Source organism: Aristolochia californica, unplaced genomic scaffold, assembly GCF_029961685.1.
Source record: "Aristolochia californica isolate CCGP_79_NKW_82.1479 unplaced genomic scaffold, dmAriCali1.0.hap1 SCAF_4, whole genome shotgun sequence".
Classification (NCBI taxonomy): domain Eukaryota; kingdom Viridiplantae; phylum Streptophyta; class Magnoliopsida; order Piperales; family Aristolochiaceae; genus Aristolochia; species Aristolochia californica.
In genome coordinates, this window is record NW_027182103.1 from 45,630,965 (window position 1) to 45,656,694 (window position 25,730).

Genomic DNA, 25,730 nt, shown 5'->3' on the forward strand with positions numbered 1-25,730 from the left:
AGGGGATTAGAAAGTAATTCGTGAAGAAATTGAATTGTTTCTTCGACATGAAATGGATTCGAAGAGCAATCGTGCCCAGACCAAAAGGAGAATATTAGGACATACGGGAGTGGAACCGATGGTGTAAGTGGATTAGCGAGAGACAACTATGTGCAAACAAGATAGGAGAAAGATCCGCGATACCTCTCTTCTCTGCCAACTTTCGCCCGTTTTATTTCTTCTTCTTCTTCTTCTTCTCTCTCTCTCTCTCACCAAACCTTCGAATTCGCAGCAGCAGCAGCATCAGTGCAGCACTCAATTCAAATCACCAGGCGTACTTCCAGCACACCCGACGCGCTCCTTTTTCCCCCTTCCACTCTTCTCGTGTTTCACAGCTCTCGACATCTAAAGGAATCATTCAGCTTTTCTGTTCTCTCTCTGCATGCCCATGTGGGTCCCCGCTTGTTTACCATCGTTTCGAGCTTTGCCAGTGATCCGGCGGAGATGAGAAGGTGAGAAGAAAGATGTGCAGCACCTCGTTACGGTCTCTGACTTAAATTCTGTGGCTTAACTAACGAATCTGGGTTCCGAATTCCGACCAACTTCGATCAGTTCCGGAGTCGTGTGGTTGAAGATGGAAATGGACAGAGAAAGGAACCCGTACGTGACCTCTGCTTCTGGTCATTACTCGAGGAACATTATAGATGATGAGGCGATATGTTCTGTACATCATTTAGAGTCTCTGCTATAAGGAATCGTCAATAAATTCGATCTAGGAATGCCCTCGCCCTCGGATTGAGTGGTGGAATATAAATGATATACATATATGTAAGGCGCATCTCAGCGCGTGCTTTATCTGAAGACACAACTTTTTAATGATATGAGAAGCTTCTGAGTGCGACGTGCATTAGAAGCTCTGTAATGGTTCTACTACCTTATGCTTATATCCAATTCGTGACCGCTAAATCGGATGGTTAGGATTTAACTCGGTGGACCCCTTTTTAAGGACCAATTACCTGTTTACATTAATAAATGTGCTCCTTGGTTTGAAGAAGAGGCCGAGAAATTAAACTTTTTCAGCGAGATAATGATGATTAGAGCCGGGAACTTTTTATCAACGGTCACGTTCCTGAGCAAAGCTAACACTAGTTAAATCCTCCACGAATAAACCTGCTTTCCCACCGGGGCTAAGGTAGCACAAAAGGCAACAGAAAACAAGAGATGAGACGCTGAAAAACAGGTAGCGCTCTTTTCTCTTGGCCTGATCTCTCACTGTTTCCGTTGAACGTTAATGGAGGTTCAGTCTCAAGACCACCTTCCGGGGAGGAAAGGATTCAGTCCGGTTACTGAGAAATCGACCCTGTTCGAGAATATCAATATGGGGTTTTGGATCCTCGTACTGGTCAATTATTTTGCCATGATTGTTGGCTCCATCTCCTCCAGTTTACTGTCCAGGTTTTACTTCATCCATGGAGGTTCAAGCAGATGGCTATCGACGTGGGTACAATCTGCGGGCTTCCCTCTCCTTCTCCTCCCAGTCTACCTCACACGCGATCCCAAACCTTTTTCCATGTTTACCAGAAGACTCTTTTTAATATCGGTGGGAGTAGGCCTGCTAACAGGCGTGAACAACTTTCTCATTTCATGGGGAATCTCTTACCTTCCCGTCTCCACCTCATCCCTCCTCCTCTCTTCCCAACTGGCTTTCAATCTCCTTCTATCCGTCCTTCTCGTGAAACAAAAACTCTACTTCACCAACATCAACTGCGTTATGCTCCTCACCTTGAGCTCCATTCTATTAGCCCTCGGCTCGAGCCACGACAGACCTGAAGGCGTGACAAAAGCCCAGTTTTTCCTGGGCTTTGCATCCATCCTCGGAGCCGCTGGCTTATTCGCTCTGTATCTGCCTATAATGGAAATGGTGTACAAAAAGGTTTTACGATTTCAAACCGTACTGGAAATGCAAGTGGTGATTCAGACTGTTGCAACCATGTTTGCTACGGTTGGAATGGTTTGCGATGGTGGGTGGGGGAAGATGAGGAGAGACAGCAAAGTGTCATTCGATCTGGGAGAGTGGAAGTACTGGCTAACGGTGGGATTTACGGTGGTAACCTGGCAGATGTGTTTTATGGGGACGGCGGGGGTGGTTTACTTGACGACGTCCTTGACGACTGGGATTTGCATGACGGCGTTACTGCCCATGAACGTGTTGGGGGGCATCATAGCTTTTGGGGATGACTTCGGAGGCCAAAAAGCTGTTTCCACTGTTTTGTGCCTTTGGGGCTTTGCCTCTTATTTGTACGGCGAGTATATAAGGCAGAAAAGCCTAGGTCAAAACCAGATTAAAGAGGAGATGAGGACGGAGATGCCTGAGAATCATAACGCTTCTAATAGTAACGTTTAAGGTTGTTTCTGCTTCTTCTAGCTACTCAAAACCGCAGGGGTCTGGAGGAGTTTTTTAAGTTATTTGAAACTAAAATGGGAACGATTTCTTTTGGTGTTCGATCATCGATGTTAACGAAATAGGAAATCTATGCTCCTTCAATGGTCAATTCATAGTTTTCTTTTCTCTTTTGTTTATGTAGTCATGGTGTCGTCTGTTGATGTCGTCTTTGTGACTAGAGATCACTGTTCTGTGTTGCTGCACTGGCTCTGTTATACGACTTTGTGCATGGTGGGAAAAAAGTTAAATAGTTGATAATACTCGCATCAAATGTTATGGTTATGTTCTATCAAGCGAGGTAATTCGAGGAGAAGCTTAAAGAGTTATCCATCTGGTGATGGGTAAATTAAGCTCCCAGTGGACTCACGAATTTCTACAAACATCTGTCACACGCTGTCTCCATCGAAATAAAACTGTAACGGTTGGGAAGTTAAAAGTAGAGACTTGGGCATCGCTCAAAGTACTTGGGCTAGGAGATTAACTCGGTGACGACCAACTCCTGGCCTTGTATTACCTCTGTAGCACCTTTTGATGAAAAACATATCCGCAGAGAATCACGCGATGAAATCTCAGTGAAAAGCTCTCTTTCTGGAAAGGTAAGGAGTTATCAGGTGCTGCCGCTGTAATTCTTATCTCAAAGCTGTACTGGAGATGCCACGTCCAGATTCATCAGATGTGGCCACTCTCCCTCACTTTGTTTTGCTCTCAAAAGACAAGGGAAAAAGGGCGGATTTGATTGAGACGCCACAACATCAGGATCACTATTTATCGAGTGGGGGTAGCTCTCCCCGGGACCCGATTCTGCTGAAATGGGAAGAAGATTCTTGGTGTGCTAAGCGTCTTTTGTCGTTGTTGAGATGGATAACTGCTTCTCCTCGCGTTAAATTTTTCTGGGCTTCTCTCCTCTCCCAGTGGAACCATCTATGCAACTCTCCACCATCCCACTTGCTTTACTGATAATTAAAGGACTAATTATTTTTCCGTTAGTTTTGTCCATGCTTTTCTGCTCTTAAATGTGACAATCAGCCTTTCAATGGATTGCCTTCCAAACACTTTTCTGTAGTTTCGGAAAAGAGACCTACATGCCTTTGGAATCTATCTGACCTCTGTTTTCTTCTTTTGTCTTTAAAAAAAAACACTGACAGGAATCTCTCTATTTTCCATTAAATCAACTTTTCAGTGAGTCATGTAAATGCAAACCCATACCAGCCTAGGCCCTTGAGGATTCTAGTTTAAGCTCATCTTTCTTTCTTTTATTACGAACCACCGAACGAAGACGAAGATCACTTTAAAGCCATTGGAGTTGCCCTTCTTTCACAAATGACAGATCTCCAGAAACACGATTAAAAGTTGCGAGTACAACCCAACTTAAAACCGAATAGCATCTTCCTCACTTGTCAATCAGCTTTCTTATCCTTTTCGCAGATATAAGATCTTGCTATCTAATAATCCATCGCTAATTCCTTATCTCACTCCCACCCTGCGGATAGACTTCCGTCCCTAGCTCTAACTCTTTCTACCGTCCCTGCCTATAAACGTCTCATATATGATATAACAAGCGTTTAGACTCTACTAAAGGCGCTTTTGTAGCCCATCTTATCGGCTGATTAAAGTCCCATGTTTTGAAAATTCATAAAAGTAGTTTCTGATCTGACAAGGCCTTACTTGTAGAGACATTTCGTGAAAACTTAACAGTTGGTCCTACTTTATCATCTTAATGTCCCTCTCTTTCAGGTTTGACACATTATTATCTTAATGGGTAATTACAACCACTCTCTCTTTTGATGGGAAAGAGGGGTTTAATGATATATGGATCTGGTCTAGCAAAACAGTATTTGTCTTCTCCATCAGAGAGACTTTGGATAGATTACACAGTTTCTTACAAGTTTCTGGAATTTGATTATTATGGCGGGAGGTATGCATCTTTGCTTCCTTGTAATTCAGTTTTATGAATTTCATTAATGCTTACTGTTAAACCTTTCTATCACCACGGGAAGGGCTCTTGTTCTATAAGATGGAAAAGGAGACTCAGTCATCACGACGAAAGTAACTCTATAGGAAGATTGGCCTTTACATTCCGCTAGATAAAACCCTAGGCAAGTCCACACTCAGAGATACAATTTCGAAGAGTCCGTGGAGGTGCTAAGTTATTGAGACTATGAAGGGAGGATAATAAAAAGGGAGTTCTTTGCTGATGGAGGTAGGAAGGATCTTCAACAAATGTGATCCGCTTTAAGGAAAATTTTCTTCTCTTTTGCATTAACTATACACTCAGGTGGTATGGAGTTAACTCCTTCATATAGCTCAAGACTTGTTTACCAACAATTGATTCACCATTTGGACAACATACTCGTCTTTCTCTGGAATGTTCAATAACTAAGATAAGGGTTTTTGAACTCTCTAAAGTTAAATTGTTCCTCATAAACCAAGTTGGGAAAATTATTGAGGGGGGTTAGTTAACAATGAACTTGAAATAAAGTTAGACTTCAAATTCAAGGCAATGAATTGATTCAATTTCAACTCATCCTTGGGTGTTAGTGTAGACGAGTTCAAGTGTATTGGAAAACAGATTCAATGTTAGTGCCCAAAAAGGAAAAATATGATGTAAATAAGAAAATGAGTAATTTTTTTATAATATACTTTAATAGAACATATACCTAAACAGATAATTAACCAAAATAAAGATGGTTACAACACTTATAAGTGATTCAATGTGTAGTATTAAAATATATTAATATACTAAATAATAAAATACTATATTATATAAATTAATGATTACAATTTATAATAAATTAATACAAAAGTTATGTGTGACTAAAATAAATTATAAAAAAAATAAAAAATTACAGAAGAGAATATAATAAATTAATTAATTAATTAATTGATCTGAATAAATAAAAAAATATTTTATTAATAAAATAAGTTGGATTTTTACGTACTATTAATTAATAATATATTTTTAAAAAATAAAAAAATGATTAGTTTACTTAATTATTTAAAATGAGATAACTAAACCAAAATAATTTATGAAATGCTCTTTTTAACAATATTTTAATTACCAGTCTTATATTTATAATTTAATATAGTAATAAAATGAATGAATATAATAAATAAATAAATAAATATATAAATATATATATATATATATATATATATATATATATATTATTTTATTAATAAACTAGGATAAATTTTTCATTATGTAAGAAAATTTTCTTACTCCCATATCAGGAACAAATTTATCTAGTAGGCTTCATACTTTGCAACCGAAGAGATTATTGTGTTACATGGTTCTATGTAAATTTATTTTGCACATGGGAGGTGACTATAGAAATTATTTCGAAGAACTTGTTTTAAAGGGTTGAAAAAACAAATAAAACAATTCCGATTGATTTGTTTACTCCTATTGCTTGGATGTGATGAGTTTTTATCCCATGCATCGGATGATCGATGCTAGACAACTAACATAATTTGCCAAGGACAATATAATAGTGAATCATCAAGTTTAGGGCTCATCTGGGATAGAAATAAAGTGACAATAGCAAAAGAGGTAGATTCCACGACAAGATTCGTATTAATTCATAGCTTGATCTTCCATTATAGATTTGTAAGAGCTAGAACTAAGATCTATTTGCCCAAACGAGAAATTTAGAGAAAAGATAGAAGACTTGGAAGGAATTTTAAAAAGGAAAAAGAAGAAACCAAATCAATTATCGTCGACAGCAACAAAAGCGCCTTTTCCATAACTTGTACCAACTTTCTTCTAGAAACCAATTTGCTCAACTCCTCACTGTTCCTCACAGCGAGTTGTATGTATCTCAACACGATTCTCGTCTTCTTGTTATCCCTAGCAGCATTCCCCAGCAAGCCCTGCATGAGATGCTAACTTCATCAAAGCCGAATCAAAATGGGGGAAAGGATAAGGAGAAAAGAGGGAGGTATTTTGGCAAAAAAGGGAATAGCGACAGGGAGAAGGGAGAACGAGAGGAGAGGGAGGCCGAGAGGGATAAGAGAGCGAAGACGAGAGGAAGAAGAGATTAGGTGAAAAAAATCATCTAGAGAGGAAAGCCGAGAGAGAGGGAGAACAAAGAGCAAATGAGGAAAAACTTTTCTTCGGGGGAGGGAACGACGCGTCCCGCGTGACGCTTCAAGTGAATGATTTAGAAAATTGGGTTGAAACACGAGTCCACGATTTTTGCCTGAGAAGATTACCTGCATGATTCAAATGATATTGGTGCTCATTCACCACTAATGGCCTAATCGAATGAACAGAATAATGCGCGTGAACTTCATTTCACCTCCCTTAGTAGCATTGTTAAGTTGAACCAAGGTAAATTGTCACACTAGTATAAAAGTCCTAAGACCAATGTGCCTCAATACTTGCAAAGCAAGGCACCAAAGGAAGGAATGAGTTGCATGGTTGTACTAAATGTGAAGGGGGAGTCAAAAGATTTGTTTGCCACAATCAAGGTCACCAAAGGTCAGTTTACGATTGAATCTGTGTCATTTCAGACTGATACAGGTAAATAGACATATCAATGGTACAAAGTTATGTGGCCACTTCCCCCAAAGCTTGCAGAACTTGTCACAAAAAGGCCGACTTCCAACTCAACCGTCAATACTTTCCTAAAGGTTCTAGTTGGGAACCCAAAGATTTGGGGATCAGGATCTTCCTACCACACGGACTTGGAAAAATAATTGAACAATACCTTGAAGCTGAACTAAAGTGAATAATCATACCAATACTAAAGTAAAGAGGCCACCCACATTAATACTTGCGAGTCACCGAATGATGGAACTAATTGCACGACCATATAGAAGGGGAAGTAGGCTAAAGTAGGCTAAAAAACAAATACACAAAGGCAGAGATAATTCAAACTTGCTTGAGATAGGGAGTGATGAGTTCACGTTGCTAGAAACTCTCCATGTCAGTTAATTACCCAAGTTTCATAACCTATAAGAAATCAAAGCTTATAACTTGAGAAGTGAAAGACTCTCTGGGAATATTTTCACCTTCAGAGACTTTTGAAGAATCACAAGCCCACTTGCATTATGCTTCAAAATTGAACCAGATAATAGCATTCAGTGGTTCATCTTTTAAGTAGGAAATACGAATTGCAAAGGCAAGTGAATGACTCCCACAACCCCCATTTTTGTGCTTTCACCAAATTAGAACCATCAAATCATGTGGATCCGCTTGTTTGGGTTCATATTGATTACTTTCCACCAAGGACTTGATTATCTTACTTCCTTTGATGAGACTATGAGGTACAAATAAAACTGAGTAAAGACATCAGTGCAAGAAAATGTTAGGAGATCATTCCATAGCAAGGTCTTTCCAAAATCAAGAGTCAAATTGACCCACGTTAATTTAGGGCATTTTTACCATGCATTTGTAGGCCTGGGGATGGGGGGGGGGAGGGAATCTTTAAGAGGGGCATTGGTAGGCATGAAAATTTAATTATCAAAATCAACGGTCCAAATCATCAACATTGATCAATGATCAAGTTTCTAGCCATGTTCGTATATAGAATAACAATGTCTGGAAGGGGGGCTTTTGTTGGCATAAAAATTAAATTATCAAAATTAGATTCCCTATCAATGGTCCATATAATCAAGATTGAAAGAACTTGATCTCTAGTTAGTCAAACAGCCATAGTCAAATCTCTAAACAATCAAACCAGGGAGGTTTAGCAAATAGTCAGTCAACCGTCAAAATCAAAGCTTAGATCAAGATTTGCATGAACTATTAAGATCAAAGCATAATTGATGAATAAGATGAAGTGGATAGTAACAAAACTGCCACCTAAGCATCACATAAGCAAAGGAGGTGGCATGAATGACACATGGAGTCATTGGAAAGCTTCACTTAAAGGGAAAAAGCGATACCATTTCAAATGGTTAAGATGAGGTATCATACCAAGTATTCTTCTCTCTTACATGCTACCTAGTTAAGGGGGAAGGGTGAAGAGAGGGAAAGAAAAAGTCGGTGTGGTTGAACCACTTCCACCACACTATAAATAGGAAAATTGTATTAGGTTCAATGTGTCAAAACTCGAGAAAAAATAAACTTTATTATACTCTGACACCTTAAATCTCAAATTAGTCTAAACTGCTGCCAGATTGTTATGGGAAAGTTGGCAACAAGCAATCATTTTTGCCTCTACCTTGCTATTGTCCATGCAACTTTGTTACAAAATTGGATTAAACCTCTCCGTCAAACATCAAGTGGAGAATATCTACAAAATTAAAACTAGTCAACTAAGGGAGTTCCAATGCATTTATTACATTAAGCAAGGCTCAAATCAAATATCTTTAGAGATTGGACCTCATGTCACCTAAAATCATTTAATTTTGTTGTTGTTGTACATACATTCACACTGCTTCACAAACTAAATCTTTTTGTACATCGATAGTTGCAAATGGAGGACAACACATATATATCAATGCTTATGTATTATGGTTAATATGGTGCACCTTATCAAATGGATGGTTACTATTTGATGAATAACAATTCATTTAAAAATGATTGAGTATCATCATCATCACAATCTTTGGTAGACGTCAATCATTGTTAGAGGAGGGTGGGTGTGGACATACAAATGAGCCAATGGTATGTGCACAAAGAAAGAGGGAGAGGGAGAGGGGGAGAGATCGTAGACATGCCTGAGAGGGCAACCATGTCCCTAGGGGTGGCATCGAGCCGAGTCGAGCCCGAACCTGCCTATGTTTGAGCTAAGCTTCGAGCCAAACCTCGTCTCGAGCCTAAAATTGTTATCGAGCCCAAAATTTTTAACCGAGCTCGAGCTTCAACATGCATTTAAAACTTTTCTAAAAACATATATCAAATAAATTGTATATAAAATCATGTATACATTTTACATAAAATTAGGCATGACCTCTACATAAAATTGGGCATAACCTATATATATAATACATGTATAAGATTGGGCATGACCTCTACTTAAAATTGAGCATAATCTATGTATATAATACCTGTATAAAATTCGGAATGACCTCTACTTAAAATTGGGCATAACCTATATACATAATACCTGCATAAACACTCCATAAAATTGTCTATACATTCCATAAACACTCCATAAAATAGTCTAAACACTCCATACACTGCAGAACATTATGAATAAACTCCATACAATATTCAAACACAACAAAATTAAATGAAATATCACTATCAATTTAATATCACCCAAGTAAAACCTATAAATCCATTATAAATTTACAAACTATAGTTGTTTCTCTACATGCTAGAAAATAATATACGTCCCTGCATGACCAAAATCTCCACCTATGACAAAAACAAAAAAAATAAAATTAGTTATTGTCAGATAAAAAAAATACTCTTTCACTACTAGTTACTTAATGTCGTTAAAAATATTAAAATTACCATGATGAGAAAAACATGAAAAATCATGTAGCTGGTAGCATTATCTCTACACTCTTCTTCTCAGGCTGTAATCATAAAACAAAATTTTAATAAATAAAACAAAAAAAATTCTAAAAAATATCATAATAAATAATTAATCAAAGAAATTCACCTTTTGATTTTTCTTTACATCGTGAAGAGCCCGAACCCAATCACTACCACAAATCAAAGCTTGAACTGTATTTGGTGCCAAGGAAGAACGATATGAGTCTATTACTAAATGTAGACTTTGAAGCTACTGTAGATATGAGAATTATAAGGGGGTGGGTTAATCAACAAACTTAAAATTTGAAGTTCATCTTATTCTCCTGCTTCAAATTCATTTCATTCATCTACATGAAATTCAATTTCAAACTTGGTATTAGTGTGGATGAGTTCACGTACACTGGAAAACAATTTCTAGTGTTAGTGTTCCAAAATGAGAAAAATATAAAAAACAAGAAAATGAGTAACTTATAATAGCATACTAGATTAAAACATAATACTTAAACCCAAAATTAGGTAAAACAAACAAGATTACAACACGAATAAGTAATTTCAGAGGAAGAAGAGAGAATGGAAGGAGGAGACCAAGAGAGCGAGAGTGCGTGAGAGAGACCAAAAAAAAAAAATCGGGAGAGAGAGCAGCATGGGAAACGACAGACTGCCAAAAATTTCCCAAATCCCACAGAATCTGCCGTTCGTTAAATTAATGAGCCGGCTTGCGAGCCGTCAAATAGAATCTGGCTTTGGTTGAGCTCGACTCGTTAATTTAAACGAACCGATTTTGGATCTCAAGCTCTGCTTGAACTCGAGAGATACCGAATCAAATCGAGCCAGCACCGAGCCGAACTCAAGCCGCTCGCGAGCCGGCTAGGTTCGAAGCCACCCCTACATGTCCCTGCCACTAAGACCCTTTCTATCGAACCTATCAATGAGGATATCAAGGCTGCCTGCTTGAGTTCGGCTCGGTGCGAAGCCACCCCTACATGTCCCTGCCACTGAGACCCTTTCTATTGAACCTATCAATGAGGACATCAAGGCTGCCTGTGAACTTGCGACACATTTGAAGAACCTTGATCTTGGCATACATAATTTTTTTTGGAATTGGCATCTTCAATAACTTCGAATACTCTGTTAGAGTTGGCATTAGTGCATCAAGTAACACCGAAGCATCGCAGCCCTGAATCAAATGGGAATGAAGCCGAACGAGTTAAACAGTTTCTTCTTTGGGAATAAACAAACTGGGAGTTTCAACTAGTAAGTTAGTAGCACTCTAAAAATTAAACAACTGTTGTTTCTAAATAACAAAATGGTAATATAAATTAGAAGAAGGGGTGATCCGTCTTAATCACACAGTTCGCTCTAACACTTTCTTCATGTGATTGAATCCTTCATTTTCAAGAAGAATGGAATTTCTCCATGGGGATTTTCTCTTAATGATTTAATTCTTTTTCCGTAGTTTTATTAGAAAAGATATGCTAAGATGAGTTAATCATCTGTGTAATCAGGGGCTGCCTTTTCACTTAAAAGCTGCAAAAGCCTTTTATTGATTATATATATGATAGTGATGTAGCTTTCTAGATAAAGCGACGTTCAGAAAACGGCAGTAAATGAAAAAAAAAAAAAAAACAACAGCAACAAGGGGAAACCTCTCCAGAATTGACGTAAAACAAGCTTAGAATCTGTTTGCCTGACAAATCAAGCATCGGACCAGACAACGTCCATCCATCCCCATTTACTCTTCGGCACCTTCAAGGCCTTCCAGACAGCCTCAGAAGCGTCAACATGGTTGTTGGGGCAAGGAGGCTGGTAGTCATGCTCTTCATCGCATCCCATGGTCGAATCGCACTCGTCGACCACCATAGCCTTCACCTTGTGACCATTCGCCGTAATGGTGATGTTGTGCAGGCACCTCCTCTTGTTCTTAAACCACCCAGTCGAGAGTGCCACCACGGGCGTGTTATCAGAGTGGTATCTGTTGTCGCAGTAGGACGGGCAACCGCCGTCTCCTCCCTTTCGGAAACTGTTCAAGGTCAAGATGGCTTTTGTGCGGGCAGACACCGGCGGGGAGCACTTGTACGTGACGTAGGATTTGCCCTGGACGCAGCACTCTGAATCGTTCTCTGTGTTGCACTTTCCTCGAGGAGGTTTCTTTCCCCTCAATCTCCCACTAGGCTGGCATCTTTGAGCCTCAGCTTGAAGACATGCCAGCGCGAAGATGAGGAAGAAGTAAAGAAGGGTGGCTCTAGAACAAACGACCTTCTTCATAATTCTTTATATTCTGAAAATTCTGAATTCTGAAACTGGTCGAGTGGCTATATATAAGGCAAATTCTCTCAAGAACTAACTACCAATCTCAATGTTATCCAAATACTGATAACTGGCATGATTCATGCATGACCTTTCTGCACCTTTTACCATTTTCATCTATTTTTCTCACTTCAAAAGCTAACAAAGAGAAGAGGAATCAATATTGGACACTCCCTTTGCTTGGTGTCAGACATGACCGATATCTGTAAAAGAGCAGTGCCTAGTTTGAAGTGGTAGTCATGGCCCACAAAATTTGCATGTGCTCGTTTCATCGGATGTGAATAATTGATGCTTAAAACGGGAATGAGCAGAGTCAAGACGCAGCTGCAATGTCTCCACAAATTTCATCGGCTGCCCATAATTGATGCTTAAAACGGAAACGAGCAGAGCCAAGACGCAAGCTGCAATGCATTGAAGGATGAGGACTAAGATGGAGGGTTTGCAGCTGAATATACTCTCTTCAATATCAGAAGAAAACAAAAGCCAGGACCCAGCAAACAATGAATTTGCAAGTCATCATACAATCGTATGAAGTCAATAGTTACCAAACTTAAACTCCAAATTTAGTGGCCAATTTCATTTGTTTGAACAAAAGAAGAAACTGAAACCACGTGAGCAGGCAGGAAGATTAAGACTGTTGTTGCATGGTTAAAACAAACGAAAAAACAAGCAGCAGTTTTATACAGATCAAGGGAAGCCATACACTCAGTAAAAGGACCACATAATACAAAACTGATTCCTGAAGTAATGACTGTTATGGTGAATATATTTTTGATTGACAACAAATGAATAAGTTACAAAATGTTTGAAAAAAAATTAAAAATTATCCATGGTTTAAACTCCTGCAAGTTCCTCCGTAGGAGATAAAACCCTCTGACACAAAACTTGAAAATAAGGAAATTTGGCAAACAAAAATGTTAGATTTAGGATCCAAATTTAGTGAGTAATCAACGAACTAGATTAAGGTGAAGAGACTAGCAAGAGTGAGAGAGAAAGAAGAGGTAATCGGGTGAGAATAGAGGGAGAATAAACGGAGAAGAGAGATTGGTTAGGAAAGAGAGAGTGAGAGATGGAGGATTAGGTTTTGGTAACGTGCCCAATCCTCCCCCTCAATGTATATTTATAATAATGAGAAGAGTTATAATTACATCATTACCCTTTATCCTACGTAGGGAAAGAAAGGGACAAAAAACAACAGAAAATTGCATCATGCCACTATAATATGATTCTACCTTCTAACAAATTTTTTTAAGGAATTAAATGCAGATGAAGGAAAAAACAAATACAAAAAAAAAGACAACGAGATTTATACAGATTCTCTTCAAGGTGAGACTACATCCTATCTTCCGTTGTTGCAATAATCCACTATGAAGATGAAATAGTTTACAAGAAAGATCGCACACACTTGCAGGTTTTATTTTTTCTCTAACCTCTCTCAGCCGCAACTGATGCTCCTCAGATGATTGTCATAAAAACCCTAATGGTGTCTCCCTCCCCCCCACCTCATATAAAGAGAAAAGTAGGGCAACCGCGATACAAGAGTGAAATTTCCAAACTACCCTTAATAAAACAGCAGTTAGTGTATCCGCGTACCGACTCAACGTAGGACATTGATTAGGCCTCACAACTTAACAAAAAATTCTCACTATCTTAACCTGATTACTAGGAACAAATTTCATCCTTCCATTTGGCTGAAGGCTACAAGGTTACCACAAATAATCATCTAAAGATGAAATTGCTTACTGTTCATAGAGTTTTTGCGTCCAGTTAACCATGTTCCCACTAGTTTACTAAATAGTTCATAAATGGGAAATATCATTCAATGAAAACGAAACTAAGAACATGGTTTACTCAAATTGGAAAAGCACCATGCATAAAAAAAATGTCATCAATAAATGAACTTTATTTAAAACAAGAACTACCAATAGTCGAGAGAAACAATATATAAATACTTGAGTGAACTTCAACTCTTAAGCAACCCATCTAGCTTGCTCGACAATAGCAAACCTGACAAATGCAAAACCTTTATTCCTGTTAGAATTCAATTATCTCGCCAATCAAACTTCCACAACTTCGCCCACCTTCGTACATATTTTTCTCCAGGTTCTCCTCCATAGCTTCCCTATCCAGTCCCCCCGACAAAAAAAATCATAATCCTTTCGCATCCTTCTTTCCTTCAGTGGCTTCGAAGTTACTTGAACTTCTTCATCTTTCTCTTGTATCCCTTTTGTTTCACCTAGACATTCTTTTTCTCCTTCCAATTGCTTTGCCTCGTCTACTTCCTCTCCTTGTATTCTTTTAGCTTTGTTTGTTAGAAGCCCGTTCTCTTGTCTACCAACCATTGTTTCTACCACGACATTCTCTTCTGCATCTCCTACAATAATTTCATCCACATAGTTAGAGAAAATGGAGGAAATCAAGAAGCAAATACATCTATCTATCTATCTATCTATCTATCTATCTATCTATATATATATATATATAGAGAGAGAGAGAGAGAGAGAGGATTGATCCATTACGAAAAGTGATTTGGTGCAAAACATGTGAAACTCTATCTCAGTCGTCCGATCATGATAGGACGACTGAGATAGTCATTTCGCATATTTCGCACCACATAGCTTTTTGTATTAGATCATCCGTGTGTGTGTGTTATGGTTCTCTTAGTGCACTCTGGAAGTGAAACTATTTTTTCACTTTTAAAAATAACCCAAAACATGTTAGTGTGCACTTTAAGTGGCAAGTGAAAATGAATTACCAAGGTAGTGAATTCACATTCACTAGCACGCTCATTCGCTCTCTCATTCTTGTTTTGGTCATTCTGCCCTCTTGCTCTTGCATTTGGACATTACAAAATTAAGCATTTGTTTAATTATTTTATTTTATACATTTAATTTAATTTAATATTAATTTAAACAAGTTGAAATTTATCTTAGTTTAAATAAAATTATCTTATAAAAATTAAATGAAACGTAGTAATTTTATATAATAGAATACCCTCTTTTTTATTTATATAAATTCATGATTTTAATATTATATTTGATTTCTAATTTAAGAGTAAGAATTTAGATGTTACAAAAGTAACAATATGATTAATTATTTGGATATAATATAAGTAAGTATTATTTAATAATTAAAATTATATATATTTAAATAAATAATTTAATAAAATATTTAATTTCTATTTATTAATTTATAACAAGTTAAAAATTATAAGTCAAAGAATACTATCTAAAATAAATTTTAATTTCAGTTTAGTTTAGTCAAATAAAATTATTAAAGTAATTTTATATAATAAAATACCTTTTAATGATATAAATTCCTTATTTTAATATTATATTTAATGACTATTTTAAGAGTGAGAATTTATATAGTTTATAAGTATTAATTTGATTAACATTTGGATATTATACAAAGTAAGTATTTTTTTAATCATTTTATTTTATATATTTAATTATATAAATAATCTTATTTTATTTCAATTATTTTTTAATTTAAAGAAATTTAAAATATATTTTAGTTTTGTTACATAGAACTATATTATAAAATTTAATCTACAAAAGTAATGTTTATTATAAAATGCCCTCTTTTTTATTACATTAAATTTTTATTTCTAAATTTATATTTAGTTAATATTTTAAGAGTGAAAATATAGATATTAAAAATTATCAACTTGATTAAGCATTTGGATATTATAAAAGCAAAATTTTTTGAAGAATTTTATTTTTATATATTTAATTAATATTTTAAGAGTGAAAATACTGTTATTAAAAAGTATCAATTTGATAATTTAAAATTTAGTTTTTTTTAGGACAAGTTGAAAAAACCATCTTATAAAAGTTAAATCTATTGGAGTTTTTTATTAATAAATTTCTTATATACTTTCCATTATATTTTTTCACTATACACTAACACAAAAACTAAATGATTATAGGATTTGCAGAAGAATGGAGGACGGGAAGTGGCGAGGAACTAAGGAAGAGCTTTTTGGGTTCGGTCTACGTTGCTTGCTTGTATAAAGGGTAGAATAGTAAACATATAAGTTAGATGAACGACTTTGAAAACTAATTGAATTGAAGTGAAAATTTGAATTGAACTTCAACTCATCTTTGGGTGTTAGTGTGGACAAGTTTAAGTGCACTGGAAAATAGATTCTATTGTTAGTGCCCCCATGTGAAAAGTATGATATAAATAAGAGAGCGAGTAACCTTTTATAATATACTTAAATATAACATATATCTAAACAGATGACAATTGATTTGTATAATATTAAAAACATTTAGATGTTGTGCAACAGATGTACCTTTTACCATCTTCAAATTGAATAACTTTTTCATCAAATAAACTTTGTTATTCGCTGAAGGTTTTTCGTACATACCTAACAAAGTCTCTTTGATATCCACAATCGTCTTCACCTTACTAACGTTGTGTGCAATGGATCTCGACAGGGTTAGTCGAATAATCCCCATAACCTGTCGATCCAACTGATTCCAATCGTCTTCCTCCATTTTTTCCGGTTTCTTTCCCAACAGTGGAAGATGGAGTTTCCTCCCATGGAGGTAGTCCTCTATCTGCATCCTCTAGAATCCAAAGTCCTTGCCATCGAACTTTTCGATCCCCAATACCTTCACTTCGTCTCCCGCCATCATTTTCCCTCGTACCTAAACCTCAGCTCTAATACCAGTTGTTATGAAAAGCCGATGACAATAACAAGACAAGTAATCACACGGCACAAAGATTTTATTTGGTTTGGCAAATTGCCTACATCCACGGAGGTGCAAAGGATTTTATTTCCGATAAGAGGATCACAATACAATAATCCCTAATTTCCCACAAAGAATTCACAACGACGCAAATATAGCGTCTCGAGAGAGTCTCTCTCTGTGTCTTCTCACAACAAGACACAACGTATCGCCCTTCTCTTCTGGAAATGGCGTCACCCTTCTCAGCCTCTCGAGCCTTCTCTGTTCAAAACAGAGTCACCTTTCTCAGGCTTTTCTTTCGGCAATGACAAGGTACAACGACCTCTCTTCCAGCAACGCACAACAACCTCTCTACTGGCAACGGCGAGGCACAACAGCCTCTCTTCCGGCAACAGCGAGAACGGTCCCGAGCTGCTGTTTCTAGGCAGCAACAATGCCGACCTCGCTCATCCGGTGGCAGTGTTCTTGCTGCTAGATCAGGTCCCGCATTGCTCTATTTCCTGCAACAGTGTCGAAGCCCCCTTTTTTTTTTGCTCTTTGTGAGTCACGAAGACCTACAAAAAAAAAAATCAAATCAGATAGAGGGAGATTTAATTTTCCCTTAAGTGTAGCCTACGCCAAATGACAAAATAAAATCACAAATGCCCTTCAAGTCCTGCTCGCACGTGTGGACCAGACTTCACCATGCTCAACAATCCTATGGCAGAGGTTACTCAATATCGAAGTGTAGTAGGGGCACTTCAGTATGTTATCTTGACTAGACCTGATATAGCCTTTGCTGTCAGTAAGGCATGCCAATTTATGCAACAACCAACACAACTCACTGGCTTTTAGTCAAAAGAATACTCCGATATCTAAGAGGAACATTACAAGATGGGCTCCTGTTAAGTCCTTCAAATAACTTCACAATAGAAGGATTCACAGACGCAGATTGGGGTGCTCAACCTGATGATAGCCGAAGCTCAAGTGGATATCTGGTTTATCTATGGGATAACTTAGTCTCTTGGTCCTCTACCAAACAAAAAGTAGTGTCTCGCAACAGTGCAAAATCTGAGTATCGAAGTCTTGCTTTAGCTACTGCTGAGATTGTTTGGATGCAAGCTTTATTGCAAGAGCTATGTGTGTTAATACCTGATATACCTTTGCTTTGGTATGATAATATCAATGCTTACCATATGGCAAAAAACCAAGTGTTTCATGCTAGAATAAAACACATAGAAATTGACCTTCATTTCATACAAGATCAGGTCATAACAGGAAAGATACAGTTGCATTTTGTTCCTACTGAAGAGCAGCCAACAGATCTATTGACTAAGTATCTCACAAGTTCTAGGTCCTTGTCCCTCAAATCTAAACTTTGTATGGCTCCAAGACCTTTTTACTTGAGGGGAGATGATAAGCCAAAGACAAAGGAGTCAGTTATAGAACTCGTGTGATGAAGCCAACTTCTTACTATTAGCTTTATTGTTATTAGTTTGTCAGTATTTTTTTACAACTGTCTTCTTCTAGAACTTTTGTTAGCTGTATTTCAGTTATACCAGCTATCATCACAGTTGGTTTTCTTCTATTGTAATCACATTCTGATGAACTATATATATTCATTTTTCTCACTCTTGCTTCTCTAAGAAAGACAGTAGAGATTACAACTTCACAAATTCTATCTCCCCCAACCTATCCACTCTAGAAGATTAGGCGTTGGCACGTTGAGGAGCCTCCTCGCCTGTAATTACTTAAATAAGATAAATATCATACCAAAAGAAAAATGTATGTGACTTAATAATTTATGTAGTCGTTTAGGGTTTATTGTTTGTTTTATTTGCTGAATTAATCATTTTTGGAGGATTTATACTATTTATTATTTCATTATATTGATTAAATAAATAATTACCAAATTATTTCAAAATTTACATTATGTTTATAATAACAATTTTCGTATTTGCCGATTTCTGAAGGAGAGATGAGGGTGATCGGAATTCGGAACTGAAGCTCCGGCTCACTCACACAAACAGGACACGTCTCCGTCAGTCCCAATGTCTTCTTCTGTCAAGGATAAGACCTATAAATGCTTACTTGTCGATTAACATGCCTAATTTGCAATGGGTTTTGCGGACAAAAACGAGTGAGGACTCTTCACGGCTTTGATGTCTGTACAGTGTCGTAAGACATTTCCGTCAATTTTTGGAAGTTTGTAGCCAAACCACGACAAGAAGTGGAGAGCTCCCGCTGGCAACTGCCCTTCGAACCGACGCGCCCACTCAAAGCAATCGCCGGACGCAGAATCTGATTTTGAGATCGTGTATCCAAAAGAAAATTGCCATAGCTGAATAAGAGAAGCCTCACGCCTGCAGTCCTCTCCCACCTCCCCACGAATCAGATTCCCAAAAGCTGCCAAGAAATAAATTAAGATGGTTTAGAGTAAGTCTAACGTCTTCTCTAGAATCATATTTTCTTCTCTCTTTGCGGATTCCTCAAGTTCCTCTTCTGATTATATAATTATCTCAAACGACTGGCCTGATGAAGAGTTTGAATTTCGAATGGTCCATCAGCATTTACTTCACCCGTGGCAGTTGAGAAACGCGTCTGAAATGGCAGAAAGTTATCATTCGCGGCGGACTCTCCAGCCTCCGCCATGAATTTTATTTACCGAACAGGACCAAATAAGGACGGGAATGAGTGACCGGTGAGACACTTTGATCGTTTTCGATTCCACAGTTCATCTTCGTCCGTTCGACACGTGTATTATCTAATTTGATCATTCTAGACCGCCTGGTTTTGTGTAGTCTCTTTTACCACGTGTCGTGGGTTGAGCCGGTTACATAGAGCTGACGTGTTGATTCCAAGTCCGGCAAATTCTTCCCGGAAAACCACTCGAGAAAAGGACTCTTTTGAAAGAATAAACGGACTCTTTTGTATGTGGTTGGATTTTTGCTGAGGATCCGGGAGAGTAAAGCGTCTTATCTGCTTTTCGGGTCTCACGCTGACGTGGCAATCAAATTTTAAATTCAAGATACAATTACCAAAATGGTCTCATATCTTGCATTTATTAACAAAGAAGGAAAAAGACGTGTAACAAACTGCAAATAGTTTAAAATTTTAAAATAATGAGAAATGAAAGCAATGCTTGAAAATTAAAAGTAGGACGGGGATATTTTGGTCTAGTTATTTATTGGTTTCGGTGAAAAATTATAAAAAGAGTAATTAATATGGATGTCCCGGGAAGAAACGATGAGTATCTGATTCCACATCATGCATGCTCCGCGGTCGGATTCTTCTCTCGTTCTACGCTTCCCGTCCTCGGTTTAATCGGACGGACAAGAATCGTCACTCTTGTAAAGCGTGAATCCAAGTAAACCGTCCGATCGCTGCGGCTCGGTTGACGTGGAACGCCTCATCAACGTTCCTTTCACCTTCACTTTCTTGCTCCCAACAAAACACTAGTTTCCCTCCTCCGCTCCATTCCCTTCCTCTCTCTCCGTTTTGGATATCTTTTGTGCTGATCTTCCAAAGCGGATTAGTCTTGCGCCGGGAAGCGGTTCGTAGCCGTTCTTCAGATCCGACTACCCGTTTTATTTTTGGTACCTCTACGGATCGGAGGCGGCGTCTCTGGTTTTGAGAAAATCTTTTAAGAATTTTTTCGAACTGGAGAAAGGAAATCAAGGTTTCTTCTGTGGAGATCTCTGGTGTGATTTGATGGCGAAGGAAACACAGCCGGAAAAACGTATCCTTTAATATCTTTGTGTTTTCTTTGTTTTTTCGTTAAAAAAAAAGTTGTTTTTTTTTTCTTTTTGGCCGCTGGAGCTCTTCTGTTTTGTCGACGTCGTGAATCCTATGTTGTGGTTTCTGGTTGTATGTCTCGTTTGTGGATCGAATCAAGCGTTTGTAAGAGGCGATTTGTGGCTTCTACCACTCCTGTTTGATGATTTCGCTTGGTTAACTAAACCTATTTCAGAACGGTTTTGCTTCTTGCCATTTAAAGCTTATCTGCTTAGGGCATGACTTTAACTGCCTTGTTTATTGTGTACCTTCTTCGTCTTTTCGTCGTCAATTGGTTTAAGGATTCTGGTGTCTTCCAGGGGAAGTTCCCCTCTTGCTTGAAATCGTATGATTCTCGGATTTTTGTTTATGGAAATCTGTTCTTGTCAATCTAACTGCTGGCTAATTGTTTCTTTTTTCTTTTTAGGTGGTTTATGTTTGCGGTAGACTAGAGGCTGCCCGATCCGTTTTTTTTATGACATGATATAGATTTTGTGTTTGTGAGGTGTCTGGTGCTGGTTTTGTTTGGTTTTATTTGAGCTCGATCTGTTTAGTCTTCCGAGAATTGTGTAGATCTGCAAGGTGCAATACCTCTGCTCTGTTGTTGTAGTTGGAAAGAACGAAACTTACTACTTTTGTGCGAAAGTTTAGTTCCGGAGATTTGTAAGCCTTGATTGGTCTATTTGGGTTATTCTAGGGCTTTATGGTGGTTATCTGTTGTGTAGTCTTTTCTGCAATTTTGTGTAATTGTTGTTATACTCCCCGAGCTGGATAGCAGATCTAAAGTGTTCAGGCGGAATTTGTTTGTTGATTTTCTTTTGGGGTTTGGAACCTTGACTTTCTTGTAATTCAGCTCTGGAGGCTATGATGAAGAATCTCAAAGTGGATCCGTCTTCAGAAGCCTGCAATGGTAATATGGTAAGTCCCCCTTCGCCGTGTTCTTCCTTTTTCTTTATTTTTTATTGTTTAAAAAACGCTCTTTGCAGGTTAATCTTGTGTTTTTGATCCTAATTTTTTGCTCGGTTTGCCTTATTCTGTTTTTATACTGTTTAGCAGGCTCCTCCAAAGGACGGGAATCCATCTGATGCAACATCCTGTATCTCCTCGACGGGTGATGCAACTAGCAGTATGAAAGAAAGTGACATGGATCAGGAATCTCTGATGGCTGAGCAGGGCACGTATTATCCAGCTGGTGGCTATTATGGATACTATTATCCAGGTATGTGGTAGTGCCGTAGTGGTGCCTACTCTTGTTTAAATCTAATGTTGTTGTGACTTGAGGCTTCTGAATTGTGTTTTATATTTCAAATATTTGTATATTTTGATTTATTTCATGGTGGAATGATTACAGCTTTTGACGGTTCATTTGCGGAGTGGGAAGATCAGGGGTGCTATGTAGGTACCGATGGAATGGAGGTTCAGTATCCTGTGAGTCTACTACCCATGCGATTCTTACTCGCTTGTTAGTCTTGTTTTGGTTGATGGAGAAACATTTAGAGTTTGTTTTTTGTTTGATTTTGTGATGTGAATTTCATTGCGATAGCGCTCTGTCTTATGTGGTTTGCACCATTTCATAATATTTTATCAATTGGATATTTTAGTCTAATGCTTTAACATCTAGTAGATCTATAAAATCTTCGGTTGTCTGTTTCTGGAATTTCTTTGAGATTCTAATCCTCCTACTTTGTTTGTTTGCTTAGGCCATGCATTCAGATAATGGATCAATCTTCTATTATACTGGACTTCAGCCAGGCTACAATGCGTACAGCCCCTATGTGCCTGGGACTGTGGTCGGCGTTGATCCACAGTGTTTGGGGCAGCAGCCAATGTTCCCAAATCCTGGGGTTCCACAAACATTTACTTCTCCAACCTATTACCCTTCTTCCATATCTTACGGGGAGGTATTTCCATTCTATCCTTGGGATTCTTCTTTTTTTGTGGATGGAAACCATGGAAATGGCTTTGGTGCTGGTGCAACAGTGTCTGGTCCTAAGCCAAGTTTTCCATCTGGCCACACCCTTTATCCCTCAAAGTCTGTACCCTCATCAAAATTCAATAATTCTGTGGAAAAGGAGTCGCCTCCAGTATTGGGGATGGCACCAACCAACCATGCTCTTAAGCCATCAAATAAGGTACTGTAGCTTTTGTTGTCATCGAATCAATTTATTGGTGTTAATTTAAAACTTTCATCAGTCAAATTTGTTTGACTATGCACAGCTATCACAACCTGGATCAGCATTTCCGGCAGCCACTGTTTTGTCAAAAGGTTATTTTCCTATTCCAAAATACCAGGGTAAAGGTGCTGGATTGCTTTATCCGAGTCGCCCGATGAATGTTAAAGCTGATGACCGCAGCTGGGTTGGATCTGACAAGCCAAAAGCAAGAGGACGATCTAATGGTATTAGTGATCTTGACTTGCTGAATGAACAGAATCGTGGTCCACGAACAAATGGTGCAAAGAATATGATGCCTGGGGTTGATCCAGTAGGATCTGACACTGATGCTGATACTAACATAATAAGTACTGTAATTAAGAGGGATCAATATAACCTTCCAGATTTTCCTTCCAAATATGAGCATGCTTTGTTTTATGTGATTAAGTCATACAGTGAGGATGACATTCATAAGAGCATCAAATATGGAGTCTGGGCAAGTACTCCGAATGGAAACAAGAGGCTTGATAGTGCTTATCAGGAGGCTCAGCAGAAAGTGGCAGAGAAGTCATCCAAGTGCCCTGTGTTTCTTTTCTTCTCGGTATGGCTTATTCTCCTTCTCTGTGATAACTACAGTCTTGGTTTCATTTCTATTATGTGGTCGGAAGATATATCTGCTGTGGAATTTATTGGATCATTTTTCTTTTTGGTTTCAGGTTAATGCAAGTGGCCAATTTTGCGGAGTAGCTGAGATGAGTGGGAGAGTTGATTTTAACAAGAATATGGACTTTTGGCAGCAGGACAAGTGGACTGGTTTCTTTCCAGTCAAGTGGCAAATCATAAAAGATGTTCCAAATCCACAATTCCGGCACATATTACTGGAAAACAATGACAACAAGCCTGTAACTAACAGTAGAGACACACAAGAGGTACTTTTTTTTCAGTCCTTCGAAGCCATATCCTAGTAGTTTTCAACTTGGGAATGATTGTTGACAAATTGTATTTTCTTGTGTCATCAATAGGTAAAATTCACTCAAGGCATTGAAATGTTGAACATTTTTAAGAATTATTCGGCTAAGACCTCCATATTGGATGATTTTGGATTTTATGAGAGCCGGCAGAAGGCAATGCAGGACAAGAAGATCGGGCCGGTCACACCCCATGTAGAGCATTTGCAGGTAATGTATACATCGTTGACAAAGTAGAAATTCATCATCATTATTATCAGCTTATTTCTCATACCCTTTTTTAACATGTTTGTGTCCTTTACCAGAGAAAGATTGATGATACTGAGCAAGTATCAAAAGCAGTTGATTTGAAATCTACTGTAGCTTGTCAAGTACCAAATGAAATTTCTCCTAATAAAAAGAGCACTGAAGACGTTGAGTTGGCCAGTGAAGCAAAGAAATGAACACAACTTCGTGAACTGGGAAGAAAATTTTGAATGGAGCAGCCTGTGCAGATTGAGTTGGTTTTTTTTATAACACCAGAGGCAGCTCGGAAGCATAAAGGTGCAAGCGATATATTACAATTCCTCGGCCAAATGTCATTTGGTCTTGAGCAGTAAGAATATGACGACGGCACCCAGTGGCAGACAGACTCTGGGCTTGTGCCATCGTTACAGAACCAGTCGGGAAGTCTACTGTGACAAGGGAGGCATTTTTAAAACTGTACTGTTTTCTCTTTTTTGGTTTTCTATTTGATGGGAAATTCCAATGTAATTTTTGCGTTGTGGTACCGGCTCAGGTGGGAATTGGGGAAGGGTGTTTTGTGTTTTTCCTTTGTTCCTCAATTTTTGGTGTACTTTTTATCTTACTTTGAAGCCCTGGAGCTTTTCTACGGAGAGAAGGGCTTGTTTTTACTTGTTGTAAAACTTCCAGTGAAATGAAAGAGAAATGAAAAAAATGAAAGTGAAAGGTGAAGGAAGACTGATCTGTGGAATCAATTGAAGGTGTTTAGATTTTTATTTATCTGTTTGGGCTAACACTAGAATGTGTCTTTTTTATCCGAACAGGACAGTGATTGTCTGGATTCATTTTGCAACTGAAGCCGTTCTTCCCAAAGCACTACTATAAAAACGCACGTAATAAGTCTAAAATTATGTCGTCCGCCCAGTTATTTAAGAACACGGCTCTCTTGTGCAAGTCACAAGTATTTGTGTAACCATTAGAAATATGGCATTTAGATTCTGTTCAAAAGGTGAAAGACGGTTGTAAATTCAGAACTCTGCTTCCGTTCCCTCTACTGCAAGTACCAGAATATTTGTCCGAACGTCGAATTAACCAAGTCGCTTGGGTTGATCGAACTAGACTTATTTATACATACTTAAAATAGGATCAATTCACTTCGTTTGTACTTCTAACTCGTCCCCAATCATTTTTGAGTTAAATCCCTTCCCCAGTGCAAAACCTGCTCTTCCTCTTCGTTTTGTAAAATTTTTCACAATGACTTTGGCAGAAACATTACTAGCTTAAGAGCCGGTTTCTTGGTCTTTAATCTCTCTTCATAGCAGGGGGCATAAAATCCGAGACGACAACGCCTGACATCCAGCACAAACTTCATTAAAGAGAATTGGATCAGATAATAGTGAATGGAGACGGGTTCAGACGATGACCAAATACTCCTCTTCCTCTTCAATGAAACATCCAATAGAGGGTACGCAAATGCAGTTCTGGACCTAGCGTCTAAAGCAGGGGGGTTGCTTCGTGGATAGCGAAATCGTGCGGTTCCTTTTACAAAACTAAAATGAATTAAGTACTAATTAAGACTGTTTGTTTCCGTTCTCATCTGCACCGAAATGTGAACTGGAAAATAAGTATGAACGGCGCACGGTTTTCTTGTTTGTTTCCGAGGAAAGACGTCCAAGCGTAGCGGTTTCAGTGTTTTTTGCTAGTTCAGAGGACGCGAGTGGTAATTCCGAAAATAGGTCAAAACAGAGGGGCGGTTCCGAAGAGGGGCGTCTT

At 38.1% G+C, this 25,730-nt stretch overlaps 3 protein-coding genes across 4 annotated transcripts; 2 read left to right on the forward strand and 1 right to left on the reverse strand.

Annotated features, from left to right (window-relative positions):
* Positions 1 to 1,270: 1,270 nt before the first annotated feature.
* On the forward strand, positions 1,271 to 2,383 carry LOC137963455 (probable purine permease 4). The gene has a single exon (XM_068810574.1). The coding sequence runs from the start codon at positions 1,271 to 1,273 to the stop codon at positions 2,381 to 2,383; it is 1,113 nt and encodes a 370-aa protein (XP_068666675.1).
* An 8,984-nt stretch (positions 2,384 to 11,367) lies between these two features.
* Positions 11,368 to 12,152, reverse strand: LOC137963921 (kiwellin-1-like). Its single transcript, XM_068811154.1, has one exon. It carries the CDS (start codon positions 12,117 to 12,119, stop codon positions 11,550 to 11,552), a length of 570 nt encoding a protein of 189 aa, XP_068667255.1. The 5' UTR covers positions 12,120 to 12,152; the 3' UTR covers positions 11,368 to 11,549.
* A 7,977-nt stretch (positions 12,153 to 20,129) lies between these two features.
* On the forward strand, positions 20,130 to 24,712 carry LOC137962010 (YTH domain-containing protein ECT2-like). Of its 2 annotated transcripts, none has more exons than XM_068808701.1 (9): positions 20,130 to 20,579; positions 21,468 to 21,532; positions 21,668 to 21,833; positions 21,966 to 22,042; positions 22,315 to 22,746; positions 22,832 to 23,368; positions 23,484 to 23,696; positions 23,790 to 23,945; positions 24,041 to 24,712. In XM_068808701.1, exons 1-9 carry the CDS (start codon positions 20,552 to 20,554, stop codon positions 24,176 to 24,178), a joined length of 1,812 nt encoding a protein of 603 aa, XP_068664802.1. In that variant the 5' UTR covers positions 20,130 to 20,551; the 3' UTR covers positions 24,179 to 24,712. The 2 variants fall into 2 exon arrangements, with proteins under 2 accessions (XP_068664802.1, XP_068664803.1); XM_068808702.1 differs by having other exon boundaries at positions 21,671 to 21,833.
* Positions 24,713 to 25,730: the final 1,018 nt, after the last annotated feature.

Bases quoted from the DNA above. Each gene is read 5' to 3' on its own strand.
- LOC137963921 (XM_068811154.1), bottom strand. From the start codon at position 12,119: ATGAAGAAGGTCGTTTGTTCTAGAGCCACCCTTCTTTACTTCTTCCTC.
- LOC137963455 (XM_068810574.1), top strand. From the start codon at position 1,271: ATGGAGGTTCAGTCTCAAGACCACCTTCCGGGGAGGAAAGGATTCAGT.
- LOC137962010 (XM_068808701.1), top strand. From the start codon at position 20,552: ATGGCGAAGGAAACACAGCCGGAAAAAC. The intron at 20,580-21,467 runs GTATCCTTTAAT...CTTGTAATTCAG, and splicing joins GGAAACACAGCCGGAAAAAC to CTCTGGAGGCTATGATGAAG. The intron at 21,834-21,965 runs GTATGTGGTAGT...GAATGATTACAG, and splicing joins TTATGGATACTATTATCCAG to CTTTTGACGGTTCATTTGCG.